At 43.4% G+C, this 26,138-nt stretch overlaps 1 protein-coding gene across 4 annotated transcripts in view; it reads left to right on the forward strand.

Moving 5' to 3' along the window:
* The window catches only part of ZEB1 (zinc finger E-box binding homeobox 1), a 214,527-nt gene that overhangs the window by 175,635 nt on the left and 12,754 nt on the right, over window positions 1-26,138 (forward strand). For all 4 annotated transcript variants that reach the window (XM_077808272.1, XM_077808274.1, XM_077808273.1 and 1 more), the window contains exons 5-6: window positions 11,134-11,336; window positions 25,917-26,022. In XM_077808272.1, coding sequence (XP_077664398.1) covers window positions 11,134-11,336; window positions 25,917-26,022 — 309 coding nt within the window. The remainder of the gene's footprint in view (window positions 1-11,133; window positions 11,337-25,916; window positions 26,023-26,138) is intronic.

Genomic DNA, 26,138 nt, shown 5'->3' on the forward strand with positions numbered 1-26,138 from the left:
AGCTCGCGCGGAACCATTGGCTGACCTTTCATACTTTCTTGAGTGACAAAGGTTTTGTGTTCTTTTTAGAGGGCTTGGTCATGTCAATTCCATTCGAAGTGCGCGCGCCTATGTGCGTGGTCATTGGAGATTTCTGTCTTAGCGGTATCCGTAGGGTTGGCAGTGGTGTTGCATTCGTGCACCGGTATATCAGGCACCACCGACCCTACGCCCGATCAGTTCCTTCTTGTCTCTCGTGGTGGTTAGTCGGAACGCCTTTCCTTGCATACCAAGGGCTAGCAGTTTTTGTCTTTACTGACTTCGAGCCTTAGGGCCTTATAAATAGTTTGTTTATAGTAGTTAGTGTTAAATAGTTGTTAAGTGTAGTTTGCAGTTAAGAGTCCTAGCAGGGACTTCACCCTGGGCTGGGTTTAAGTCCTGCGTAGACTGCAACAGGCCTATGCCTGTAAGTGACCCCCATTGCAGCTGCCTCAAGTGCTTGGAGGAATCACACCTGAGAGATGAACACTGTATTTGTAAAAACTTTAAGCCCTGCACGCAGAAGGAGCGGGATATTCGTTTACGGGCTCTCCTTGTGCAGTCTGCCCTTCAGCCGGCTTCCATGCCGTCCCACCAGGACTCATTGAGTACATCTGCCTCAGTGTGCAGTGCTCCGCTCGTCACCATTCCCTCTTTGCTGGTGCTCAAATAGAAGGCTAGGAAGCAAGGCTCCCCAACACCAGGCAAGAAGGGCCATGGGTCATCAGGCAAGAGATCCACTTTGGGCTACCCGGCCACTCCACAGCCACACATTCGTGCCTCCCCAGTTGGGGCCTTTAGCCCTTGAAAGGTCCACCACCAACTCCTGGGAGCGGCATGGAACCTAAACTCCTGATGGCACTGACACCTTCAGAAGCTCCCCCAGCACTGAGAGAGCAAAGGCCTCCACTCATGCCATCAACGCAACACATGCCTCAGGAATCAGCAAAGGCTCCTAGTGTGGGCAAGCCAGCCGCTAAGACCTCTCAGGGGGCAGTGGAGCACTGCCAATCCCCCAAGACAAAGCAACGCTCTTCACCTTCACGCTGCAGATTGCCGGAGTCACAGCCCAGATCCTCTGGGGCTTGCTCTCAGTCACTGGCACCGCGATCATGGTCCCTGCCATCTTGACCTGGATCACCTAGAGGGAGACACTGTTCTCCATACTACTGGCACCATTCACCCTCCCACCCATCATCCTCTCGGTGCAGGTCTAGGTTGCCTGCTCTGTGGGAGTGCTCCCCATTGCATCTTGGTCCCCTTGACATCTGTCTCCGACGGCGATGGTCAGCAGACAGACTCAGGCATCAACGGCTCCACCGTGGTCACCAGAAGGCGATTCCTCTGGCACAGAAGGACAGTTCAGCCCTTCGCCTACACTTGACCGGCGCGAATGGGCCTGAAGCCACGTCAACATCAACTGTGCCGCCCTGACAGAACGGCCAGTGGCCAGCGTTGTGGCCAGCGCTGTGGCCTTATTGAAGTACATGGGGAGTACCGGTCATGGTGATGCCCCCTTCACACCGCTCATCGGCCAGTGCCTCAGAGCAACAGCTGGCAACACCGACGGCACTGGGCTTGGTGCACAAGGCATGCTTGGACATCAAAACAGAGGAGCCTGCACCTACCCCTAAGCCTCCCTTCCCCCACAGGAGAAGATGCCCCAGGGCCTCCCCCGGCAGTACAGTCATCATCTTCATCCCCAGACCAGGTGGTTGCGAGGGCCAGCCTGACAGACAGTTTTAAAGAACACCAGGCCATTCTTCATCGGGTGACCAAGAACTCCACTGGGGGTGGAGAAAATGGCTGAGCAGGCAGACACCTTGTTTAATGTCCTGTCAGCAGCTACCCCAGCCTGTGTCGCACTACTAGTGCATGACGATGTCCTCAAGATTGCCAAGGCCCTCTGGCAAACTCCCTCATCCATCCTTCCCACCTCAAAAAGGGCAGAAAAGAAATACTTTGTCCTAGCCAAAGGGTTTGAGTACCTTTACATCCACCCTCCCTGGGGCTCACTGGTGATCTCTGCAGCCAATGAAAAGGATAAGCAAGACATACCAGTTCGACCCCCAAAAGAAAGAGGCCAAAAGATTGGACCTGTTTGGGAGGAAAATTTATTCACCAGTCAGCCTGCAATTCCGCATGGCGAGCCATCAGTCCCTCCTAGGGAGATACAATTTTAACTTATGGGACTCCCGCCATAAGTTCAAGGAGTCACTCCCTCAGGGCTTGGCCCAAGAATTCGGCACCCTGGTGAAGGAGGGCACCACAGTGACTCAGTGCTCCCTCCAAATGGCTTGGGACATGGCGGCTAAGGTGGTCGCAGCAGGTGGTTATGAGACACAGCTCCTGGTTTCAGACTGCCGGCCTCTCCCAAGAGATGTAGACCTTGATCCAAGACCTCCCATTCCATGGGATCGGTCTTTTCTCAGAGCAAACAGATGCAAAGCTGCATGGGTTGAAGGACACTTGGGCCACCCTTTGTTCATTGGGCATGCATACGCTGCAGTCTGCAAGAAAGCAGTTCTGATCATCGTCACCCGCTGCCTAGGTCTTGGCAGTCTCACCTGCACAGCTTGGCGCAGCAAAGCACCTAAGGGGCCAGAAGCATATGTTTTGAGGGTGCAGTCGAGAGTGATGCCCCAGTCACCTCCCAGGATCCACCCCATTCTTTCATCAACCATCTTCGTCCGTACCGTTCGGCCTGGTTGCGAGTCACCTTAGACTGATGGGTGCTGGAGATAGAGTTCACGGTCTTGCAGGGTGTAACCTTGAGACACTGAGTCCACTTCCATTGGCTCTGCTTGTGAGTCACCTAGAATGGAATTGATATGAGCAAGCACTCAAAGAAGAAAAAACGGTTACCTACCTTTTCATAACTGTTGTTCTTCGAGATGTGTTGCCCGTGTCCATTTCATTACCCGCCCTCCTGCCCCTCTGTCGGAGCTGCTGGCAAGAAGGAACTGAAAGGGCATAGGGTCGGCGGCGCCTGATATACCACCACATGAGCATGGCACTCAAGGGGGCACAACTGCTGACCCAGCAGATAATGCTAAGGCAAAAATCTGCGACAACTGCATATGTGGGCGCACGCACACCTGGAATGGAATGGCCACGAGTAACACATCTCAAAGAACAACAGTTATGGAAAGGTAGGTAACTGTCTTTTCATCCCAGTGTCTGCAGCCATGTGGTTTGCCAAGTGACATGGCTCTGGACGGTTGTCAGCAGGTGAATAGTTGAGTATGCTTTCATAATGTGTTGTCCTTCTGTCCAGGACTTGTCCATCAAAGAGCAGAGTGAGTTGCCTGGTTTTGTGATGGGGATGTTAGAAGGTTGTTTATGGCTGCCAGTCAGGAGTGTGATGACCCTGTAGACAGGATGCAGATTGTTGTACTTTAGGCTGTCCTCTGCTTCATTGGCCAGGAAGTTGATATAGATCTCATGGTCATGTTTTACCCCTTCCCCCAAGGCCCTGCCCCCACTCCACCCCTTTCCCCAAGACCCCACCCCTGCCCTGCCTCTTCCTGCACCCACTCTGCCCACACCCCACCTCTTCCCGCCCAGTTCCTCCCCCTCTCCCATGCATGCCCCTTCTCCGCTCCTCCCGCTTCCTCTCAGCACCTCCTGCACTCTGCAAAACAGCTGATCACGGAGGGCAGGAGTCACTGGGAGGGAGGGAGGGAGGGAGGGAGGGAGAGGAGTTGATCAGTGGGGCCACTAGTGGGCGGGAGGCGCTGGGGGAGAGAGGGGTGCTTGCTGCCAGTGGATCCTAAGCACCCACTAATTTTTTTTTCCGTGGGTACTCCAAGGCGGAGCACCCATGGAGTAGTCACCTCTGCTTGTTAGTGGCACAAAACTAAGCAGCTTGTGAGACACTTGAAAAGGATGCAATGAAACTGGGGAATTAGGCAGCACGATGGAAGACTAAGGGTGGGATTTTAAAGTGCACCTGATTTATTCCGTTACCATTTCTCCATTGACTTCACTGAAAGCAGTTTCCACAGTATGCATCTGATGAAGTGAGCTGTAGCTCACGAAAGCTTATGCTCAAATAAATTGGTTAGTCTGTAAGGTGCCACAAGTACTCCTTTTCTTTTTGCGAATACAGATTAACACGGCTGTTACTCTGAAAACTGAAAGCAGTGTTAGGCCACAATGAACCTTTTAAAAATTCCACCCTAAATGTAACTTAAACAAGTGCACGATACTGTAATACACACTGAGTGATACTCTGACTCGAATGGAGTGTGTTTCCACATCACTCTGCATCACTTAAAAATGAATTATAAATGGGGCAGAAAATAGACATTATAGAAAGATGAATATCATAGAATATCATAGAATATCATAGAATATCAGGGTTGGAAGGGACCCCTGAAGGTCATCTAGTCCAACCCCCTGCTTGAAGCAGGACCAATTCCCAGTTAAATCATCCCAGCCAGGGCTTTGTCAAGCCTGACCTTAAAAACTTCCAAGGAAAGAGATTCCACCACCTCCCTAGGCAACGCATTCCAGTGTTTCACCACCCTCTTAGTGAAAAAGTTTTTCCTAATATCCAATCTAAACCTCCCCCACTGCAACTTGAGACCATTACTCCTCGTTCTGTCATCTGCTACCATTGAGAACAGTCTAGAGCCATCCTCTTTGGAACCCCCTTTCAGGTAGTTGAAAGCAGCTATCAAATCCCCCCTCATTCTTCTCTTCTGCAGGCTAAACAATCCCAGCTCCCTCAGCCTCTCCTCATAAGTCATGTGTTCTAGACCCCTAATCATTTTTGTTGCCCTTCGCTGGACTCTCTCCAATTTATCCACATCCTTCTTGTAGTGTGGGGCCCAAAACTGGACACAGTACTCCAGATGAGGCCTCACCAATGTCGAATAGAGGGGGACGATCACGTCCCTCGATCTGCTCGCTATGCCCCTACGTATACATCCCAAAATGCCATTGGCCTTCTTGGCAACAAGGGCACACTGCTGACTCATATCCAGCTTCTCGTCCACTGTCACCCCTAGGTCCTTTTCCGCAGAACTGCTGCCTAGCCATTCGGTCCCTAGTCTGTAGCGGTGCATTGGATTCTTCCGTCCTAAGTGCAGGACCCTGCACTTATCCTTATTGAACCTCATCAGATTTCTTTTGGCCCAATCCTCCAATTTGTCTAGGTCCTTCTGTATCCTATCCCTCCCCTCCAGCGTATCTACCACTCCTCCCAGTTTAGTATCGTCCGCAAATTTGCTGAGAGTGCAATCCACACCATCCTCCAGATCATTTATGAAGATATTGAACAAAACCGGCCCCAGGACCGACCCCTGGGGCACTCCACTTGACACCGGCTGCCAACTAGACATGGAGCCATTGATCACTACCCGTTGAGCCCGACAATCTAGCCAGCTTTCTACCCACCCTATAGTGCATTCATCCAGCCCATACTTCCTTAACTTGCTGACAAGAATACTGTGGGAGACCGTGTCAAAAGCTTTGCTAAAGTCAAGAAACAATACATCCACTGCTTTCCCTTCATCCACAGAACCAGTAATCTCATCATAAAAGGTGATTAGATTAGTCAGGCATGACCTTCCCTTGGGGAATCCATGCTGGCTGTTCCTGATCACTTTCCTCTCATGCAAGTACTTCAAGATTGATTCTTTGAGGACCTGCTCCATGATTTTTCCAGGGACTGAGGTGAGGCTGACTGGCCTGTAGTTCCCAGGATCCTCCTTCTTCCCTTTTTTAAAGATTGGCACTACATTAGCCTTTTTCCAGTCATCCGGGACTTCCCCGGTTCGCCACGAGTTTTCAAAGATAATGGCCAATGGCTCTGCAATCACAGCCGCCAATTCCTTCAGCACTCTCGGATGCAACTCGTCCGGCCCCATGGACTTGTGCACGTCCAGCTTTTCTAAATAGTCCCTAACCACCTCTATCTCCACAGAGGGCTGGCCATCTCTTCCCCATTTTGTGATGCCCAGCGTAGCAGTCTGGGAGCTGACCTTGTTAGTGAAAACAGAGGCAAAAAAAGCATTGAGTACATTAGCTTTTTCCACATCCTCTGTCACTAGGTTGCCTCCCTCATTCAGTAAGGGGCCCACACTTTCCTTGGCTTTCTTCTTGTTGCCAACATACCTGAAGAAACCCTTCTTGTTACTCTTGACATCTCTCGCTAGCTGCAGCTCCAGGTGCGATTTGGCCCTCCTGATTTCATTCCTACATGCCCGAGCAATATTTTTATACTCTTCCCTGGTCATATGTCCAACCTTCCACTTCTTGTAAGCTTCTTTTTTATGTTTAAGATCCGCTAGGATTTCACCGTTAAGCCAAGCCGGTCGCCTGCCATATTTACTATTCTTTCGACTCATCGGGATGGTTTGTCCCTGTAACCTCAACAGGGATTCCTTGAAATACAGCCAGCTCTCCTGGACTCCTTTCCCCTTCAAGTTAGTACCCCAGGGGATCCTGGCCATCCGTTCCCTGAGGGACTCGAAGTCTGCTTTCCTGAAGTCCAGGGTCCGTATCCTGCTGCTTACCTTTCTTCCCTGCGTCAGGATCCTGAACTCAACCAACTCATGGTCACTGCCTCCCAGATTCCCATCCACTTTTGCTTCCCCCACTAATTCTACCCAGTTTGTGAGCAGCAGGTCAAGAAAAGATGATGATAGGATAGCCACACCTTTACATCTGATGAAGTGAGCTGTAGCTCACGAAAGCTTATGCTCAAATAAATTTGTTAGTCTCTTCGGTGCAACAAGTACTCCTTTTCTTTTTGCGGATACAGACTAACACGGCTGCTACTCTGAAACCTTTACTATTGTGTTCAGTTTGCTCGCCCCGCCCAAAAGATAGGCAGAGAAGAGAATGAAAGTATCCACAGTAGGGTACAAGAAACCGTAGGTTTCACATAGTTAACCTGCAAACATAGGCAGAGTTTGGGGGCTCATGGGAGGGCATTGCCCCCAAACTGCAAGCCTCAGGCAGGCAGTCTGAGTGTGCAATGTAATGAGTTCTGCAGAGGAGACAGGAGACTGCTAACAGCTTGTGCCCCTGGGGCAAGAAGTCAGAATTTTGTTTATAAACAGAGTGATTAACGGGTGATTAAGATAAGAAAGGGCTGTTTAGGATGTTTCCTAAAGTTAAATGATCTGTTCCAAGCTTGGTGAACTGCAAAAAGTAAAAAGAAAAGGAGTACTTGTTTCATGTTCTCTGTGTATATAAATCTCCCCACTGTATTTTCCACTGAGTGCATCCGATGAAGTGAGCTGTAGCTCACGAAAGCTTATGCTCAAATAAATCTGTTAGTCTCTAAGGTGCCACAAGTACTCCTTTTCTTTTTGCGGATACAGACTAACATGGCTGCTACTCTGAACCCTGCAAAAAGTAAGTAGCCTAAATGATAGAAAGTAACCGTAGATTTTTTTCTTCAATTGTTTCAGTTGTTGTACTCAAGAGGTGGTAACAAAGTTAGTAATATTTTTCTTTGAGAAGATAACTGACTTTTTAGACAAAGGAAATGCATTAGATTTTATCTACCTGGATGTCAGTAAGGCATTTGATACAGTTCCACATGAGAAATTACTTGTTGAATTAGAGAAGATGGGAATTAATAACTGAAAGGTGAATGAGGAACTGGTTAAAGGGAAGACTGCAATAGGTCATGCTGAAAGGTGAACTGTCAGGCTAGAGGGAGGTTACTGGTGGAGTTCCTCAGGGATCAGTCTTGGGACCAACCTTATTTAATATTTTTATTACTGACGTTGACGCAAAAGGTGGTAGTGTGCTAATAAAATTTGCAGATGACACAAAGTTGGGAGGTATTGCCAATACCGAGGAGGACCGGAATATCATACAAGATCTAGATGACCTTGTAAACTGGAGTGATAGAAACAGAATGATATTTAATAGTGCAAAGTGCAAGATCATGCATTGAGGACTAAGAGCAAGAATTTTTGCTATAAGCTGGGTTATCAGTTGGAAGTGACAGTGGAGGAGAAAGAGCTGGGTGTATTGGATGATCACAGGATAACTATAAGCTATCAATGTGGTGATGCTGCTGTGAAGAAGGCTAATGCAGTCCTAGGATGTATCAGGTGAGGTATTTTCAGTAGAGAGAGGGAAGTGTTAGTATCATTATACAAGCCACTGATGAGACCTCATCTGGTGTATTTTGTGCAATTCTGGTCTCCCATTTTTAAGAAAGATTAATTCAACGTGCAACAGGTGCGGAGAAGGGCTACTAGGATGATCTGAGGAATGGAAAACCTGTCTTATGATTCAAAGAGCTTGGCTTGTTTAGTCTAACCAATCGAAGGCTGAGGGGAGATAGGATTGCTCTGTATAAGTACATCAGAGGGATAAATACCAGGGAGGGAGAGGAGTTATTTAAGTTAAGCATCTTAATGTGGAACCCAGAACAAATACATATAAACTGGCCATCAATAAGTTTAGGCTTGAAATTAGGCCAAGGTTTCTAACCACTGTTCCCTCTACGCTGTGCGTGTGTCTGCACACATATCCTAAATCCCACGCACAGGGCGAAACACCGCATGCACAAACATTTGCACAGAAGCACAAACATTTGCACAGAATAAATTTTTTGGGCGCACGGCCTGTCAAAAATTTGCACAGAAGAAATTTTTTGCGCGCACAGCTGGTCAAAAATTAGAGGGAACATGGTTTCTAACCATCAGAGGGGTGAAGTTCTGGAGCAGTCTCCGAAGGAGAGCCCTGGGGGCAAAAACACTAACTAGCTTCAAGACTGAGCTTGATAAGTTTATGGAGGGGATGGTATGATGAGACTGCCCACAATGGCATGTGGCCCATTGGCGACTTCCTGTAGCAAAAATCCCTAATGGCTGGAGACGGGACACTAGATGGGGAGGGCTCTGAGTTACTACAGAGAATTCTTTCCCAAGTATCTGCCTGGTGGGTCTTGCCCACATGCTCAGGGTCTAACTGATCATCATATTGAGGTCAGGAAGGAATTTTCCCCTGGGTCAGATTGGCACAGTCTGTGGGTTTTTTTAACCTTCTTTTGCAACATGGGGCATGGGTAACTTGCAGTTTAAACTAGTGTAAATAGTGAATTCTCTGTAACTTGAAGTCTTTAAACTATGATATGAGGACCCCAGAGCTTAGGGGTCTATTACAGGAGTGAGTGCATGAGGTTCTGTGGCCTGCAGTGTGCAGGAGGTCAGACTAGATGATCACAATGGTCTCTTCTGACTTTATTAAGAGTATCTGAGTAAGAATATACATTACGATTTTAAATCTAACCAGTGTCTCATAAGAGACTTGGCACAAGATGTCAGAACATGTAAGTATTAGAGCTGAGTGGGTTTAATATTTATTTAATTTTCTTTCTTGATATAGGAATTAAATACAATGCTCCTGTCAGATATTTCTCAGCTATTATCAGCAAAAACACTAGAGTTTTCAGTTGCCTAAGTCAGTGGTTCACAACCAGGGGTATGTGTACCCCTGGGCATTCACCAAGGTCTTCCAGGGGGTACATAAAGTCATCTAGATATTTGTCTATTTTTACAGCATGCTACATAAAAAGAACTAGGAAATCAGTACAGACTAAAATTTCATACAGATAATGACTTGTTTATATTGCTCTATATACTATACACTGAAATGTAAGTACAATATTTATATTCCAGTTGATTTATTTTATAATTATATGGTGAAAATGAGAAAGTAAGCAATTTTTCAGTAATAGTTTGCTGTGACACTTTTGTATTTTTATGTCTGATTTTGTAAGCAAGTAGTTTTTAAGTAAGGTGAAACTTGGGGGTACGCAAGACAAATCAGACTCCTGAATCACGGTTAAATCTCCTTCCCTCCCAATCTGAAATGGAGCCTCTGGGGGCAAGCACGGAATTTGTCCCCTCCCTCCCATATGTTGCCCTGGTGGCCTGACTGGAACTGCCCCCCCAGATGTAGAAGTCAAACTATACCTATGCCTGCAAATATGAGCATTACTTACCCTGAAAATGCAAAGATTAAGAAGGGACTTAGTTGAGAGACACAACACTACAAAGAATATAGTGAAAATTGATATGTCTCCTCTTTTCTTTGTCCCTCTGTGCAAGAACAATGGAACACTCGATAAAACTGAAAGGCAGTAAATTCCAAGCAAACAAAAGGAAATGCTTCTTTATGGAGCATATAATCAGCCTGTGGTATTAATTGCCACAGGTCATCAAGATAAATAATTTAGAACTACTTTCAAAGGTACTGGCTAATTTTACAAATATTAATAATATTTGTAGTTATGCAAGTTAAAATAACAGTCCAGGGACATTTACACCTTGTGCTTCAGGGTATAAGATCATAATCAGTGGGGTTCAAATAGAAATTCTGCCCTCTCCTTTGCAATAGTTCTGCACAGTTGGATAAATTGCATGATGGCAAGAATTGCCTTCCATTTCCTCTGAAGCATGAAGGATTGGAACTGCCAGAGGCGGGATACTGCACTTAATAGATCAATAGTCTGATCTAATATGGTAAATCCTACATTCCTAAAACCAGGTTTTTATTATGTGAAAATAAAATAAGAGACTTTTGAAACAATATTTTCATTTTTATTGTTAAATATGTGAGAAGATTAACGGCCAGGATGTTTACAATGTTATACATAAGTTACTTTCTGTATAACATAGTTATGTTTAGATATCAGTGTAAGCGTTCTTGAATATATGTACTTACATATAAAACCATAAACATGTCTTCTCACATACAGTCCTGTCTAGTCATAGAGAGACTAATTCTGGTTTTACTTTGTTGATGTAAAGCACAAGTAACTCCATCAAAGTCAGTAGAGTGACATCAATGTGAACCTGGGTGTAAGTGAGATCAGAATCAAACCTGTTTGTTCTCTGCTTTCTTCCCTCTTTCCTCAACTGCATATTAGTGACATTTGTACCACAGGTAATGAGTGAATACATGCTAGGAAAAACTGAAATAAGAATTCTTATTCTGAGGTATATTCCTCCATGTACATTATGGAAGTTACGTGAACTCACGTATGTGAAAATATATCCCCAATATGTTTATTCATATTAATATATTTGATCTTTCATTTTATCTCAATAAAGGTTTATTGTTTGTCCTTTGCAGGAACACCAGATGCATTTTCCCAACTGCTTACCTGCCCATATTGTGATAGAGGTTACAAACGCTTTACCTCTCTGAAGGAACACATTAAATATCGCCATGAAAAAAATGAGGATAACTTTAGTTGCTCATTATGCAGTTACACATTTGCATATAGAACACAGCTTGAACGCCACATGACATCACATAAATCAGGAAGAGATCAAGTAAGTGGAAGTTTTATTAATTATATATTGATTATCATACTTGTAACAATATCTATAAAGACTTATTTATGTTAGCGATAATGCAAAGCTAAGAGTGTGGGTATACCAGATTACCTACATTCTAAGGTCCTGATCCTATGGTCTTTGCTTGGGCAAACTTGCTATTAAATTCATACTTTTCTGTCGGTAATCACTGTGGGATTAGGCCCCAAATGAGGTGCCTTCAGCCACTTCATGTACAATAATTGAATTTCTTGAAGTGTTTTATTGCCTTATAGGCAGTGTGTTTTCTTGAATTTTGTACCAATTGGCTATTGATGCCTGAGCCTTGTGACTACACCAGATATTACATCAAATTTTGTACTCAACCAATGACGTTTTTTTTCACAAAGATCATTTGATAATTTTGGATCTTCAAATGCATTTTTCTTGCTTTCTTACTGCAGGAAGAATCACTGTCTTTATGAAATATAGGTTGTAAGTAGGTTCTTTATGGACATTTGAGTAATGAAAATAATTGTTTGTACATAAATAAAATGATGCAATACTAGAAAAAATCAACAAAAAGGCCAAAAATTATTCTAAACATGTCTTTTTGATCCTGAAAGGTGCTGAGATCTCACATGCATGCTGAGATAAGTGGGACTAACAGATTACTCAGCTCCTCTATTCCTCTTGTATGACTGACTCTCAGGATTGCTTATGATGTATGATCTTGGTATAGCTGTTACTTTGGCAGGTTGTAAGTAACTTTCCATTTGAACTTCATTAATTCATAGATATTTTTTTTAAAGCCAGAAGGGACCAGTACAATCCTCTACCCTGACCTTCTGCATAATGCAAGCCATAAAATCTCATCCATTCATTTCTGCATCAAGCCCACAACTTCTGTTTGAGCTAGAGTATATTTTTTTAAAAAAAAAGCCACTCTTAATTTAAAGACTAAGTCACAGAAAATTCATCATGTCTCTAGGTAAGTTGTTCCAATGGTTAATCACCATTATTGTTAAAACATTGCACCTTATTTCTGAATTTGTCTAGTTTCAGCTTCTAACCATTGGATCTCAATTTACCCTTTTCTGCTGGATTTAAAAGCTGTCTGCTATCAGAAATATCGTCTCTATCTAGGTACTTGTGGACTATGATCAAGTGACCTCTTAATCTTCTCTTCAATAAGAAGCTCAATATGTTTAGTTTAAATCTATCACTATATAGCTATATGTCTCTCACTATCATTTTTCAGTTCTCAAATCATAATTATAGCTCTTTTCTGAATCCTTTCCAATTTTTGAAGTGTGGACACCAGAACTGGACACAGTATTCCAGTAATGGTCTCATTAATGCCATATACAGAGGTAATATTATGTCCTCACACCTATTTGTTATTCCCCTGCTTTTGCCTCCAAGAACCATGTTCATCCACTTAGCCACAGCTTTGCACTGGGAGCTCCTGTTCAGTTGGTTATCTACCATTACCTCTAAATCCTTTTCAGTGTCATTACATTCCTATCTTGTAAGTGTGGCCTACGGTCTTTGTTCCTAGATGTATGACCTTTCATTTGGCTGAATTAAAATGCATGTTATTAAAATGAGCTCACCTTACCAAGCTATCCACATCAGTTTGTGTAACTGACTTGTCCGCATCATTATTTACCACTCAATCAATTTTTGTATCATCTACAAATTTTACAAGCAATGATTTTGTTTTCTTCTAGATCATTGATAAATATACTGAATGGCATTGGGTCAATAGCGGATCCTTGTGGAACTCCCCTAGAAACACCTCATAAGTTTCCCCATTAAAAAATTGCTTTTTGAAATCTATTTGTTAACAAGTTTTTAATCCATTTAATATGGCTGACATTGATTTTTGTATAATGTTAATCTTTATCAGAATGTTATGCAGTACTAAGTCAAGTACCATGCAGAAGTCTAATTATATTATGTCAATAGTTACCTTTATCAACTAAAATTGTAATATCATCAAAAAACTATATTAAAATTTGTTGACAAGACATATTTTTCATAAAGCCATGTTGATTGGCATTAATTATTTTACTATCCTTTAAATCTTTTTACAGTTTTTTCTGGGATCAATGTCAAGCTAACTGGCCTGTGATTATCCAAGTCATTTGGTTTACCCTTTTCAAATAGGGCACAACTTTCACTTTTTTCCAGTCTTCTGGAACTTCCCCATTGTACCAAGAAATCTAACATTTCTTTTACTTGCAGCAGGAATAACTGTTTGGCAATCTTATCATACTATTTCTTGTATTCTGCTTTCTAGGTAGCTCTTTTGTAACTACTTCAAAGTAATTTGTCTTTGTCTCAAGAAGCTTGTTAGTTGTTGGTACTAAGGTTTTTGGCTGTTTCTCTAGAAGTCTCTGAACTCATAGTCCTAAGAAATCATTGTGAAGACCTGTGATATTCCAACAAAGCAGTGTCTCAATCCTTTGAATTCACCAACATTTTTAATCGAGTTCTTTGTTTTTTATTCTGACTTTTCTGTTAACCCATTTGGCAGTGCATTGGTAAAGCTTGATGTGGTGTGCTTGAAAGTATCAAAGAGAATTGTTCAAATGAGCCATTCATGAGGGATAGCTCAGTGGTTTGAGCATTGGCCTGCTAAACCCAGGGTTGTGAGTTCAATCCTTGAAGGGGCCATTTAGGGATCTGGGGAAAAAATTGGGGACTGGCCCTGCTTTGAGCAGGGGGTTGGACTAGGTGACCTCCTGAGGCCCCTTCCAACCCGGATATTCTATGATTCTAAGTATGGGCCTTCACTTGTTAACTCATCTGGAATCCAGTGCAATGTATTACACTATTACATTGCTATTTGACATGTTGTTCAAACCTCATTTAAAATAAAAACACATCAGTAGTCTATCAAGAAGAGACAAACTTTTCCATTCACTTCAAACAGATCTGTGCTAGCCTTGGACCCAGTTCAGTCAGGAATCTTACATGATTTCAGAGGGTTTTTTACATTCCTTTTCCCCACATATATTGCAGACTTCACATTTTGGGTACTTTTCTTCTATGACTGAATTAATAGCTGACCAGAGGAGGATATCTCAGTCTCTGTTCTTACAGTTTTCAGTACTCAGAGACAGCATGGATTATTCTTAGCATTTCTGACTTATTTGTGTGATATTATGACGGGTAAAGAATTTCTTTGTAAAGAATCCCATCATATGCAACAATTTCATCTTTGTCCCAGGACATTTTATTTTTGGATTTGCCTGAGCATTTTCCTTTGGCAAGCCATGTAGAATTACACTGTCATGCTGTTGTAAGGTTGGATCATTTTGTGTTTCTTGACTCCAGTGGAACTTGTTTCACTCAGAAATGAAAGTAGTTTATAATGGTTATGTTTTCCAGTCATGGAACAGATACAATATCCTATGATTTAGGTGCTCTGTCAAGAAAAACCGGGGTATCACTGTGGACAGATCAATTACCATATCTTGTCCAAGCACAGCAATGATCAAAAAAACAAACAAAATGTTAGGATGTACAGTCGAACCTCAGAGTCACGAACACCAAAGTTACAAACTAAACGGTCATCCACACACCTCATTTGGAACCATAAGTACTCAATCAGGCATCATCAGAGACCAAAAAAAAGCAAATACAGTACTGTACTGTGTTAAACATAGACTACTAAAAAAAGGTTGACAAGTAAGGAAACTGTTTTATTTAAATTAAGATGGTTAAAAGCAGAATTTTTCTTCTGCATAGTAAAGTTTCAAAGCTGCATTAAGTCAGTGTTCAGTTGTAAACTTTTGAAAGAACCATAATGTTTTGTTCAGTGTTACAAACATTTCAGAGTTAGGAACAATCTCCATTCCCGAGGTGTTCATAACTCTGGGGTTCTACTGTAGATGGGACAGGAAATAAGACTGAGGATATTATACTGCCATTATATAAATTGACTGCATATCCTTACCTGGAATACTGTGTTCAGTTATGATTACTTCACCTCAAAAATATACAGCAAAAATAAAAGGGGATCGAGAGTTGAATGACAAAAATGCATGGAAAAGCTTCCGCATGAGGAGAGATTGAAAAGACTGAGACTGTTTAGAGAGGAGAAAACAGGGAACATGGTAGGGTACAAAATAGAGAATAGAGTAGAGAAAGGTAAATTGAGAGTTCCTGTTTACTCTTCCTCATAAGTTAAGAACAAAATAACGGCCCATTCAAATGAAAAGTGTCAGACTTAAAAATGATTGAGGAAATACTTTTTTTACACAATACATAGATTAACTTCAGTGCTGCAAAATATCATGGTGTCCAAAAGCTCAGCGGGGTTAAAAATAATTAGATATCTATATGGCTAAAAAGAGCATCACAATTACATTAAATACTCCTGAGGGAATTCTGTGCCACTGGGCGGGCACAGAAATCATGTCTCTCTGAAGATTTCTTTGCTTCCCTGCAGAAAATGACGGGAAAGCAAAGGGAAACTGCAAGAATGGTCACAGACCAGATGGCACCTAGTTTTCATCGCCTGGAGCAGCAGTAAATCACTGCGGGTGTGGGTGGGACGGCAAGATATGGGGGGGAGGGGGAGCGTGTGCCACTGCTCCTCCCATTTCTGCAGGTGCAGAGCTGCCAGGGTGAGAGAAGGTGGCCACTTGGGTTCCTAAGTCGGCAGCTGGATGCTGCCTCTGGGTCCTAGTGCCAGTCGACTTCCCCTTCTATGTGTGCTGGGTGGTTTTTTGTACAGTGGTGAGTGCCTGCCATGGGGCAGGGCAAGAGGGGTCGGGGAAGCAGGGAAGAAGCAGTGGGGATAGGATAGGGCAGGGGGTTGTGGGAGTGAGAGAAGAGTTGGGGCAGGGGGGTGGGGATGGGGAAAAGAAAGGGATAGGAGAATTGTGGGGGGGGGAAGCGGGAGCAGGTCATGCGGCATTCCCTTGGTGGTGGCAGCAGCAGGGGCTCCCCTGCTAAGCAGGCCCATCGAACCCCCACCCTGAGTACCCCCACTCCCCTGCACCTGGAAACCCCCCACCCCCGCGCACCTGGACCACCCCAACAAGCCACCCAGACCCCTCACCCCACTGGACCCCCACCCTACCAAGCCCCACTTCTCCAACATCTGGACCACCCTGACTGAGCTACATCCCCCCCACACCCAGACCACCCCTGCTGAGCTCCAGCCACCTCCACAGCAGAGTCCCATTGTCCCTGCACCTGGAACCAAGAAGTCTCTTCACATCCAGAATAACAATTGAGCCACGTGCACCCAGTTTGCCCCCCACAGAACCCTCTCATCCTTCACCTGGATCCCTCCACACTGGAATCCTGCTGGGCTGGGGCTGCCTGCCCACACCAGCTGCATCTGGCATCAAGGGGCAGGGCCTCGGGATGTTTCTGGGGCAGACCTGGCCCTTCTGCTGTGTCAGGGTCAGGTGCAGCTTCACTGCTGAGTCTCTGTCCCAGGGGGTGGGGGGCTGCCGGGTGATCTCCCATCTCTGTGCAGCCAGTGGCCTGGACCCACTGCCATCCTGGAGCCTCCACATTTATTTATTGACAAATAAAATTTGCAGAATTTTGCAGAATTTTAAAATATTGTGCATAGAATTTTTATTTTTTTGGTGCAGAATTTTTAATTTTTTGGCTCAGAATTCCCTCAGGAATAATTAAATAAGAGAAAATATTACAAGGGATATAAATAAGAATTCTTCTGGACATAAACTTTTACTAGCTGATGGCAATTAGGGGAAAAGAGCAGGTTATTCCATAATTATACATTACTGGGGACTTTCTTCTGAAGCATCTGGTACTAGCCACTGTCTGACACAGGATACTAGACTACATGGATCACTGGTTTGATCTGGCATGGTAGTTCCTAGATACTTAAGTGAATACTCCCTGTAAACATTTCTTGACTTTCCATTGGCTGTCTTACCTGCTATCTTTTAGTTGGCTTGGTTCCACAAGTATGGATACTTTCACTTTAAGTACTGCTGGATGTTCCTAGTGGTAAATGTTTTGGATGGTTCTAATGTATTCTGGTTGATCCTTGTTACTGTATACATGTTAATTTATCATTTAAGTAAGTTATAATTCTTTGAGTGGTGTCCCTGTGGGCACTTCACTTCAGATGTGCTGGACCCTGCACCTTTTGATCAGAGATTTTTGATAACAGTGCCCATTTGGCCGGTGTATGCACCCCATGCATTCTTGTGTCCCACGCCAAGATTTATACTGGGCTGCGTAAATGAATGGCCCTCAGTACCTTCTCAACCACCTTTAGCCCAAAATGGAGTTTACTGTGTGCCTGTTCTCTAATATTTAGCTTTTTCCTCAAATAGTTACCTTATACTGTAGTTACTTACTGTTATAGTGTTATAGTTGTTGGAACAGTTGTTCCCTTTGTTTCTTTTTTCTTTAGAAACCAAAAAACATTTTATTTATAGAGATTATTATATTGTTAAGAGAGGTACCCTTATGGGGGTTACATTTTCTTTAGTTTGGCTCGAGAATGCCAGGCTCCCTGGGATTCAAGAGGTGCCTCTTTTGTCATGAGGCTATTCCAATAAGTGAAGGACACTCCCTGTGCCTCCACGGTCTGGGCAATACTCATATCTTCAGTGCATAGACCTCCCCGTACAGCCAGTGCCCTGTACACATGGACATCTCAGTCACGAGACACTGGTAGAAAGATAGATAGTACCATGGCAGTGAGTATATCTACAGTACCAAAGTCCTCATTTACATCTGCCTCTAAGCTGAAGGAAATAAGGAGTGGATCTTCAAGAAGTTCTCTGTCACCATCTCACAAAAAGTCTACAGAGGCCTCAGGTCACAAGGGGAGTTCCATGCAGGTTCCGAGTGAAACTGCTACTACAAAGGTGAAGAGGAGTCTGTCATTTAAGACAAACTCAGTACCAAGTTTGGATACCCATACCCAGAGCTGCAGAGACATGATTGAAAAGACCAAATCCATCCTTGAACAACATGTGGTAACAGTAATAATAAAATCAGTGGTATCAAAAACAGCTCATCTGCCTATGGTACTGAGGGAATCCCGTATCAAGTGCTCAGTACCAGCTGTATCAGTATCAAAGCCGTCCGCTACAGGTTCCCACACAGCCCAATCTTTGATATTGTTGGTACTGCAAGGGTTTAGGTACCCTAAGGATTTTATAATATCTTCTGAGTTGGAGTCTCTGTTAATGGGTGCTGGGGGTTTGTCAGTGTCAAGACTCTGTCACTGAACCCTCTATCACATAAAAAACATCACACTCATCTATTCTGTAAGCTGAACAGCTATCCCCTTTCTTAGAGTATGTGGAAGAGGCTCTCAAATTTCAGTACAAGATTCCCCTGGCTATTATAGGACACATTATAGAGTCATAGAACTGGAAGGGACCTCGAGAGGTCATCTAGTCCAGTCCCTTGCACTCATGGGAGGACTAAGTGTTATCTAGACCATCCCTGGCAGGTGTTTGTCTAACCTGCTCTTAAAAATCTCCAATGATGGAGATTCCACAACGTCCCTAGTCAATTTATTCCAGTGCTTAACCACACTGACAGAAAGTTTCCTGATGTCCAACCTAAACCTCCCTTGCTTCAATTTAAGCCCATTGCTTCTTGTCCCACCCTCAGAGGTTAAGAAGAACAATTCTTCTCCCTCCTCTCTGTAACAACTTTTTATATACTTGAAAACTGTTATCATGTCTCCTCTCAGTCTTCTCTCTTCCAAACTAAACAAACCCATTTTTTTCAATCTTCCTTCATGGGTCATGTTTTCTAGACCATTAATAATTTTTGTTGTTCTTCTCCAATTTTTCCACATCTTTCCTGAAGTGTGGTGCCCAGAACTGGAGATAATACTCCAGTTGAGACTTGTAACTGTGCCTCAGTGGGTCACAACTGAGCATACCCAAATTCAAGACAAACTGCTGAGAAATAGAGTAGACATACCCCAAACTGGTGGTTATTCCTTCATAAGATATACCAAACCAGCAACAAAAGTAAACTTCTGTCTCACAACACTGTCTAACAAGAAGTTATAAAAGCAGTTTCCTTAAGTATTCCAATCCTTGTATCACCCCCCAAAACACTGGATTTAAAGATGAGTGGTTCTTTACAACCATCCTCATCAAATAAAAGGTTCTTCTAATCCCAAAGGTCCAGCCACACACCCACGTCAATATATAACCCAAAAATCATGCTGTTGCCAAGCCTTTAGTATCTAAAATCTAAAGGTTTATTCATAAAAAGAAAGAAAGATGAGAGTTAAAATTGGTAAAAGGAATCAAATACATACAATAAATGCAAAGTTCTTGGTTCAGGCTTGTGGCAGTGATGGAATAAACTGCTGGCTTGATAAATCTGTGGTTGCTTCCAAATCATTGAAAGGACCTCAGTCTCTTGGTTAGAATGCTCCCATTAGTATAAGTCCATAGTCCAGTAGGAAAGAGGCAAAATTGGGGTGTTTCCAGGACCTTTTATACTTTCTGCCATGTGGAAGGGAACCCATTGTTTCAAACAAAGCCCTCAGCAAAGCTAGTGGAAAATTAAGAGGTTCTTTAAAAGATGGGAGTTTGGAGTCAGATGGCAAATCACCTGTCCACGCCCAATTTTGTTTAGTCTTAGCAGGAAGCCATTACCTATACATCAGATGGAACATTAGCAGGACAGGTTTCAGAGTAACAGCCGTGTTAGTCTGTATTCGCAAAAAGAAAAGGAGTACTTGTGGCACCTTAGAGACTAACCAATTTATTTGAGCATAAGCTTTCGTGAGCTACAGTAGCTTACGAAAGCTTATGCTCAAATAAATTGGTTAGTCTCTAAGGTGCCACAAGTACTCCTTTTCTATTAGCAGGACAGTCTGTTCAGTGTAGATGGGCATCTCCCATGGTCCAGTGTCAGTTAAGTGTTTCTTGATGAGCCACTTAATTTGAATAGTCCGTCCAAGAGGTGCAGGCTAAATACCTTGTGGACAGTACCACAGGAGCAAACATTTGAAATCCAGATGTAGAGCCAATACTCATAACTTCAAATACAAAAATGATACATGCATACAAATAGCATAATCCTATTCAGCAGATCATAACCTTTCCATAGACATCTTACATGCCACATTTTGTACAAGATTTGTTGCAATTATGTAACAGCAGTTCCAACAATGATCTATATGGTCATATTTTAATCAGAGAATGTCACACTCTCCAACACAAAATTGATGCTCCAGACACTTCTGAATGTATCACTGGAACTTCCCATTCTTGGTTCTGTATTACCACAGCTTCTAACCCAATATTAGAAGTATCAGTGTATGGCAGAAATGGTTTATCGAAATCATGTTTGACTAAAACAGGAGTTTTCTTTGTAAGACTTATTATGGAAGTAAGAATATTATTGAATTTCTTTACAAACCCAAAGTAAAACTTGGTTAGACCAATAGTGGATTGAATCTGCTCTTGCACCATAATTCCTGTATTCTCGTGTGATCTTGCCATAAACTAATGAAAATAGCTAATTTATCCATACAAGCTCTGGCAAATGTTTGGAACCCAATTAACATCAAATCAATGTAGATATTGATGTTCTTCTTAGTGTAGGAATCTTGGCATTTAGCCATGAAAGCAATATTGTAGCATGCCTCAGTTTCCCTTTTCATACAACACATTAGGTCTTCAATGTCTTTTCTCCTGTGTACAGTTTCAAAACTAGTTACAGGCACTAACTGTGAAATATCAGTATCACCAGGCCTTTTAACATAAAGTGTGTTCTTATGTATCACTCTAAACATGTTCAAGGGTTTTTCCAAAAGATTATACATATTTACAGTTTTTGGTATCAGCAACACATTAGTCACAAAAGTTAATATTAGCATTAATATTAACATCAAATCCATTGCAAGTGTACATTTACAAGCACTTTTGTCATGCCATGCCTTCTGTTCAATATCACTGGGGTTTTGGCATTTTTGGTTGTTAACCTGTGGCTTCCATTAGTATGAAAAAGTTTTTTCCTTCCTCTCTGTCCTGTAGGGTAAAAATCTGAGCTCTCTGGTGTAACAGAATCCATTAGCTGGCTGGATGTGTCCTCTTTGCTAACAACTACCAACAAGTCTTTCTCCCCCCAGTCAGTCAGGTAATTTGCATCAACACAGACACAAGCTTGTTTACTAGTTTTCAGATTCTTAACCTTTACCAATTCCAAGGCTGGACTCTGTCTTAAAGAGAGATCATCCATTTTCACAAGCATGTTAGACTTAAGGTTCTTTTGTCCTTCCATTACCAATCTCTGCTTCCACATGGAATCGGATGTTGAGTCCACTAAGAGACCCCAAGACATCTCCCGAGTGTTTACATGAGAGTTTGCCTGCCATCCCCTGTATTTCCGAGAGATCAGTTGCACAGCTGTCCTGCTCCGTAGATCCAGCTACCCAATCTTCTCTCTGAACCTGAGACACAGACTGTTCATTTACAGAATCAACATGGAGACATTCCTGTCCCAACAACATTGCCTCCCCAACAATCTGGTCAAGCTTATAGGGCTGTTCAAAATCCCTACCAATTTTCATTCCATCTAAAACCTTCTCAAAGCTATCCACACTGAGTCTTTCTGAAGCAAAGCCAATGGATCCATGCACATCTGAAAGACTCTGAAACTACCTCAATCAAATCACTTCCATGCCCTTGCTTGCGAAAACTACCATGGGGATTCTTCTCCTTAGGAGCTTCTTTAAGTAGCAATTAATTTTTCACAGAAATTCTGCTCTTATCCTCTTCACCTAGTGCTTGCTTTAAAGGAACATTTTCCTGAGCAACAACAGACTCTTTCTGGGTTTCACTTAAATCCAGAATCACTTGTGGCACGTTAAGAGAATTTTCACACAATTCCCCTTTATGCAAGCTGCTAGACTCCATAGTTAGAGAGACTCCTCTCCCCCTCTGCAGCCCTTCTTGCTTCTAGTATCCACACTGTCAGTGGGTAACATGGTTAAATCACCTTCATGCTCTTCTTGTGCCCTGGCAATGATATCAACCTGGTTAAACAGAGTTGCCATATCTTTACTCAGCAATACACTAGCACCAGGCAAAATAGAAGCACCAGAATCACCTGGTCCCTGGGATCTAGTTATGACACTAACTGGATGCGACCTAGTTACAATGTCATTCTCCCTAGCAGACACAAACTTAGGAACATTTCCTTCCTGGGCTTTAGTTAAATCCAGAACCAACTCTCCTACAACTGATACATTTTCAAGTAGCATAAACTGAGAAGCAGTTTCTGTCTGCTCCCAATCCCATGGAGCCACCAAAGTTTCCTCATCCGGAGATGCTGCCCTAGGAGCAGGACTTTCCGGTAATCCATCCAACAGCCTCAGCTTCAGCCTCGCCCCCACATGATGCGGTGTTGCATGGTTTGTCCTCCCCTTCCATCCTACAGGACTTCAAAGTACAGAGTTACAGACAAACTCAGAGTTACAGACACCTTGGGAATGGAGGTTGTCTGTAACTATGAAATGTTCATAACTCTGAACAAAGTGCAGTTCAGGCTCCAGACCTGGCAGCAGGGGCTCCAGGCCCGGCAGCTGGGGCTCCCTACTCAGCACTGGCATGAGTTTGCAAGGTTGTCCCCCTCCCGGCAGGGTGGGTGTGTGTGGGTGTGTGTGTGTGGGTGTGTGTGAACAGCATGTCCCCTCCCAGGAGAAGGGGGGTAAAAAAGTGTGTCCTCCTCCCAGCCAGGGGAGGGGAGGTAAAAACTGCATGTCCCACTCCAGGCGAGCGGAGTGCGGGGGTAAAAGTTGCACAGACTGCAGCCTTGCTCCTGCTCTGCTGGCAGCCCCAGCATCTTGCTGTAAATGGCTGTCCCATGCATGAGGGGTGGTGACAGGCAGCCCGGATGTGCCTACCTTTCAGATGCAATACAGGCACCGTACAGTATTTGCTTTTTTTTTTTTTTTTTTTTTAATCTCTGCTGCTTCCTTATTAATTTCTTCCGGTTTCACATGATGTCCAATTGACTGGTCAGTCCATAACTCTGGTGTTCATAGCTTTGAGGTTCTGCTGTGTACTAGGACCTGTTATGTTGGGTGACCTCATCCTTGGGTATGCAGGCGGAGTTTCTCCAGGAGAATATCCATAAACTCATGGACATTCTCGAACCCTCTGTCCCTGGGAGAGTGGGCCTGTTGATTAATGAGGTGCTTCTCAAGCCTGCAAGCGCTCTTTGGAGTACACTGGCCTGAGTACTACGAGCGGACAAATGCTTGGAGAAGCGCTATTTCGTTCCAGTACAGGGATACAAGGAATTTTATTGCCAGCTGGCCGCAAACTCCTAGTAGTCACAGCAGTGAATGACAGCGCCTGGCAGGGCAGATTCAAGTCCTCCCCCAAAGACAGAGACTTGAAGTGCCTAGATCTCTTAGGCAGGAAGATATACACCTCATAGTCACTGCGAACCAGCAAGCCCTGCTGGCCAAATATGACTTCCTCAACTAGTTGGTTTTGGCCAGGGTTGAGCAACAGTTTTCCCAAGGCCTCCTGGCATGAATTTTGTGTTTGTTCCTGAGGGCAGAGTGGTGGCAAAAACATTGTTGCAATCTGCGCTTGAGGTGGCGGACACTTCAGCCAGGGCTATGGCCTCCACAGTTACTATGAGGAGAGCTTCCTGGTTTCAGATTTCCGGGATTATACTGGCTGTCCAGCAAGCAACTGAGGACTTGCCATTCAATGGCCAAACCTTGTTTTCGAATAAGACTGATGAAACCCTGTATTCCTTCAAGGATTTGAGGACCGCTTTAAGGTCCGTGCAGGTGTGTACAACACACACACACAGAGACATCATTATGGTGCGCAGCAGCAGCAGTGATGCGGGCTGCAAAGCCCCTTTGTGCAGCCCTTCCCCCCCAAAGACAGTGAGACTACCCCAGGAAAAGGGATAGGTCTCACAAGAGGAAGCACTCAAGCTCAGGACCTGGCTGCTCTGTGCACCCTCCTTCAGCACTTGCTAAACATGCATTTTGCCTCATTAGGCCAGAACATTGTTCCAGTTGTTCTTCCTTCCTCATCATCCCCCTGTTCCTTAGGGGACAAGCTGGTTCACTTTTACAGTGCCTGGGTCTTGATAATGTCCAACAGCTGGATCCTAGACACTTTGGATCGGGCTACACCATCCAATTCCTCTCCCATGCCTCCTCTCCAAACTCCGCCTCCCACCACATCCTTCTCACGAGATACTGCTCTTTGAACAGGTCAGCTCTCTGATAGTGTTGGGAGGGGGGGAGGAGGTTCTGTGAGAACACCACAGTCCTGGGTTCTACTCCCAGTATTGCCTGATACCAAAATTCAAGGGTGGGATCAGGCCCATCCTCAACCTCCAGGTATTCAACACTTTTTCTGCCTAGCACTAAGATTGGTTTGCTAACTTGGTTGTTTACCTGATCAGATTGCTGGCTCAGCTTTTCACCTGATCAGATTGCTGGCTCAGCTTTTTACCTGGCTGTTTTCTTTCCTTACCAGACAAGCAGGCTTCTTTTTTCATGTCCCAGCACCAAAAATATACATTCTACATACCACATCCTACACATGCCTTCCCGGACCAGGGATCCAGAATTGTCTTGCGGATCATTTCAGCAGGATTTTCTCCCCGAGCCTCAAGTGGTCCCTTAAGTCAGAGGTCCTTCAGATGGTGTTCGCAACGTGGGGCATCCCTACATTCGACCTCTTTGCAACAAGGCAAAAGAGGAACTGAGCCCAGGCTCCCTCTCTGACTCTTTCCCCTGCAGCTGGAAGTCAACTCTACTGTATGCATTCCCTCCTATCCTGATTCTTCCCCAGGTCATCACCAAACAGCTCTGACTGTACTTTCAAAAATAATATACTTGGTCAGTATTTAAATATATACATTTGTACATGTAAACTATTTATACTAAAACAAAAGTGTATTTATTTAAACTTACCTTTCTTGGCCTATGCTACTTTAAAAGAATTGTAATGTAAATAAGGCTAAAATGATGAAAATACTTTAAATGCGTAATAAATGTTCTCACAAGACAAGACATAACAAAAAAGATAGTTAAGTGGTTTCATCACAATTGTTAACAAATATTAGGTGTTTGAGGAATCCATTTATTATATTGCATATTTTAATAGAGATTTTTTGCATTTCTTTTGAGAATAAACTGGGACTGAGAGTGCCTTTGTTGTTACTGAACCATCTTCTCTTCAGCAATCCTGTGGTGCCATTACATAAAGAATCTAAGGCCGACAGTAAAAGCTGGAAGCATGTAAATGGAAAAATCAAGTCAACTGATTAAATTTTAAACTGTCTCTAAATGCTTTAATGTTTCTTTCTTGTATTCCATATCTATTGGATGATTTTTACAAATAGAAAAGGGAATATCTTATTAAATTTCTTAGGCACGTAAGCTGGCCGTATTCCCTTTTTGTAAAATTAGGATAGAGAGCAATGTCTTTTTTTTTTAACTGTACCAAATTTACACCAAATGTTGTGCTGAAATTTGAAATACGTGAGGTTTTCCTTATGCTGTTTATTCATTACATTTGAACTTCTTTGTTCTCTGAATGAATTTCAGATTTTCTCTTACAGAGACATGTGACTCAGTCCAGTGGTAATCGAAAATTCAAGTGCACTGAATGTGGAAAAGCTTTCAAATACAAACATCACCTAAAGGAGCATCTACGAATCCACAGTGGTAAATATTCCAAGTCTTGATATACATAATGAATATTATCCCATGTACTCTGTATGACTTTGGCATGAAAACAACTTTGTAACTATAAGTTTAAAACATAAAGTTTATATTTTTTT

This window comes from Eretmochelys imbricata, chromosome 2 (genome assembly GCF_965152235.1).
Source record: "Eretmochelys imbricata isolate rEreImb1 chromosome 2, rEreImb1.hap1, whole genome shotgun sequence".
NCBI lineage: Eukaryota > Metazoa > Chordata > Testudines > Cheloniidae > Eretmochelys > Eretmochelys imbricata.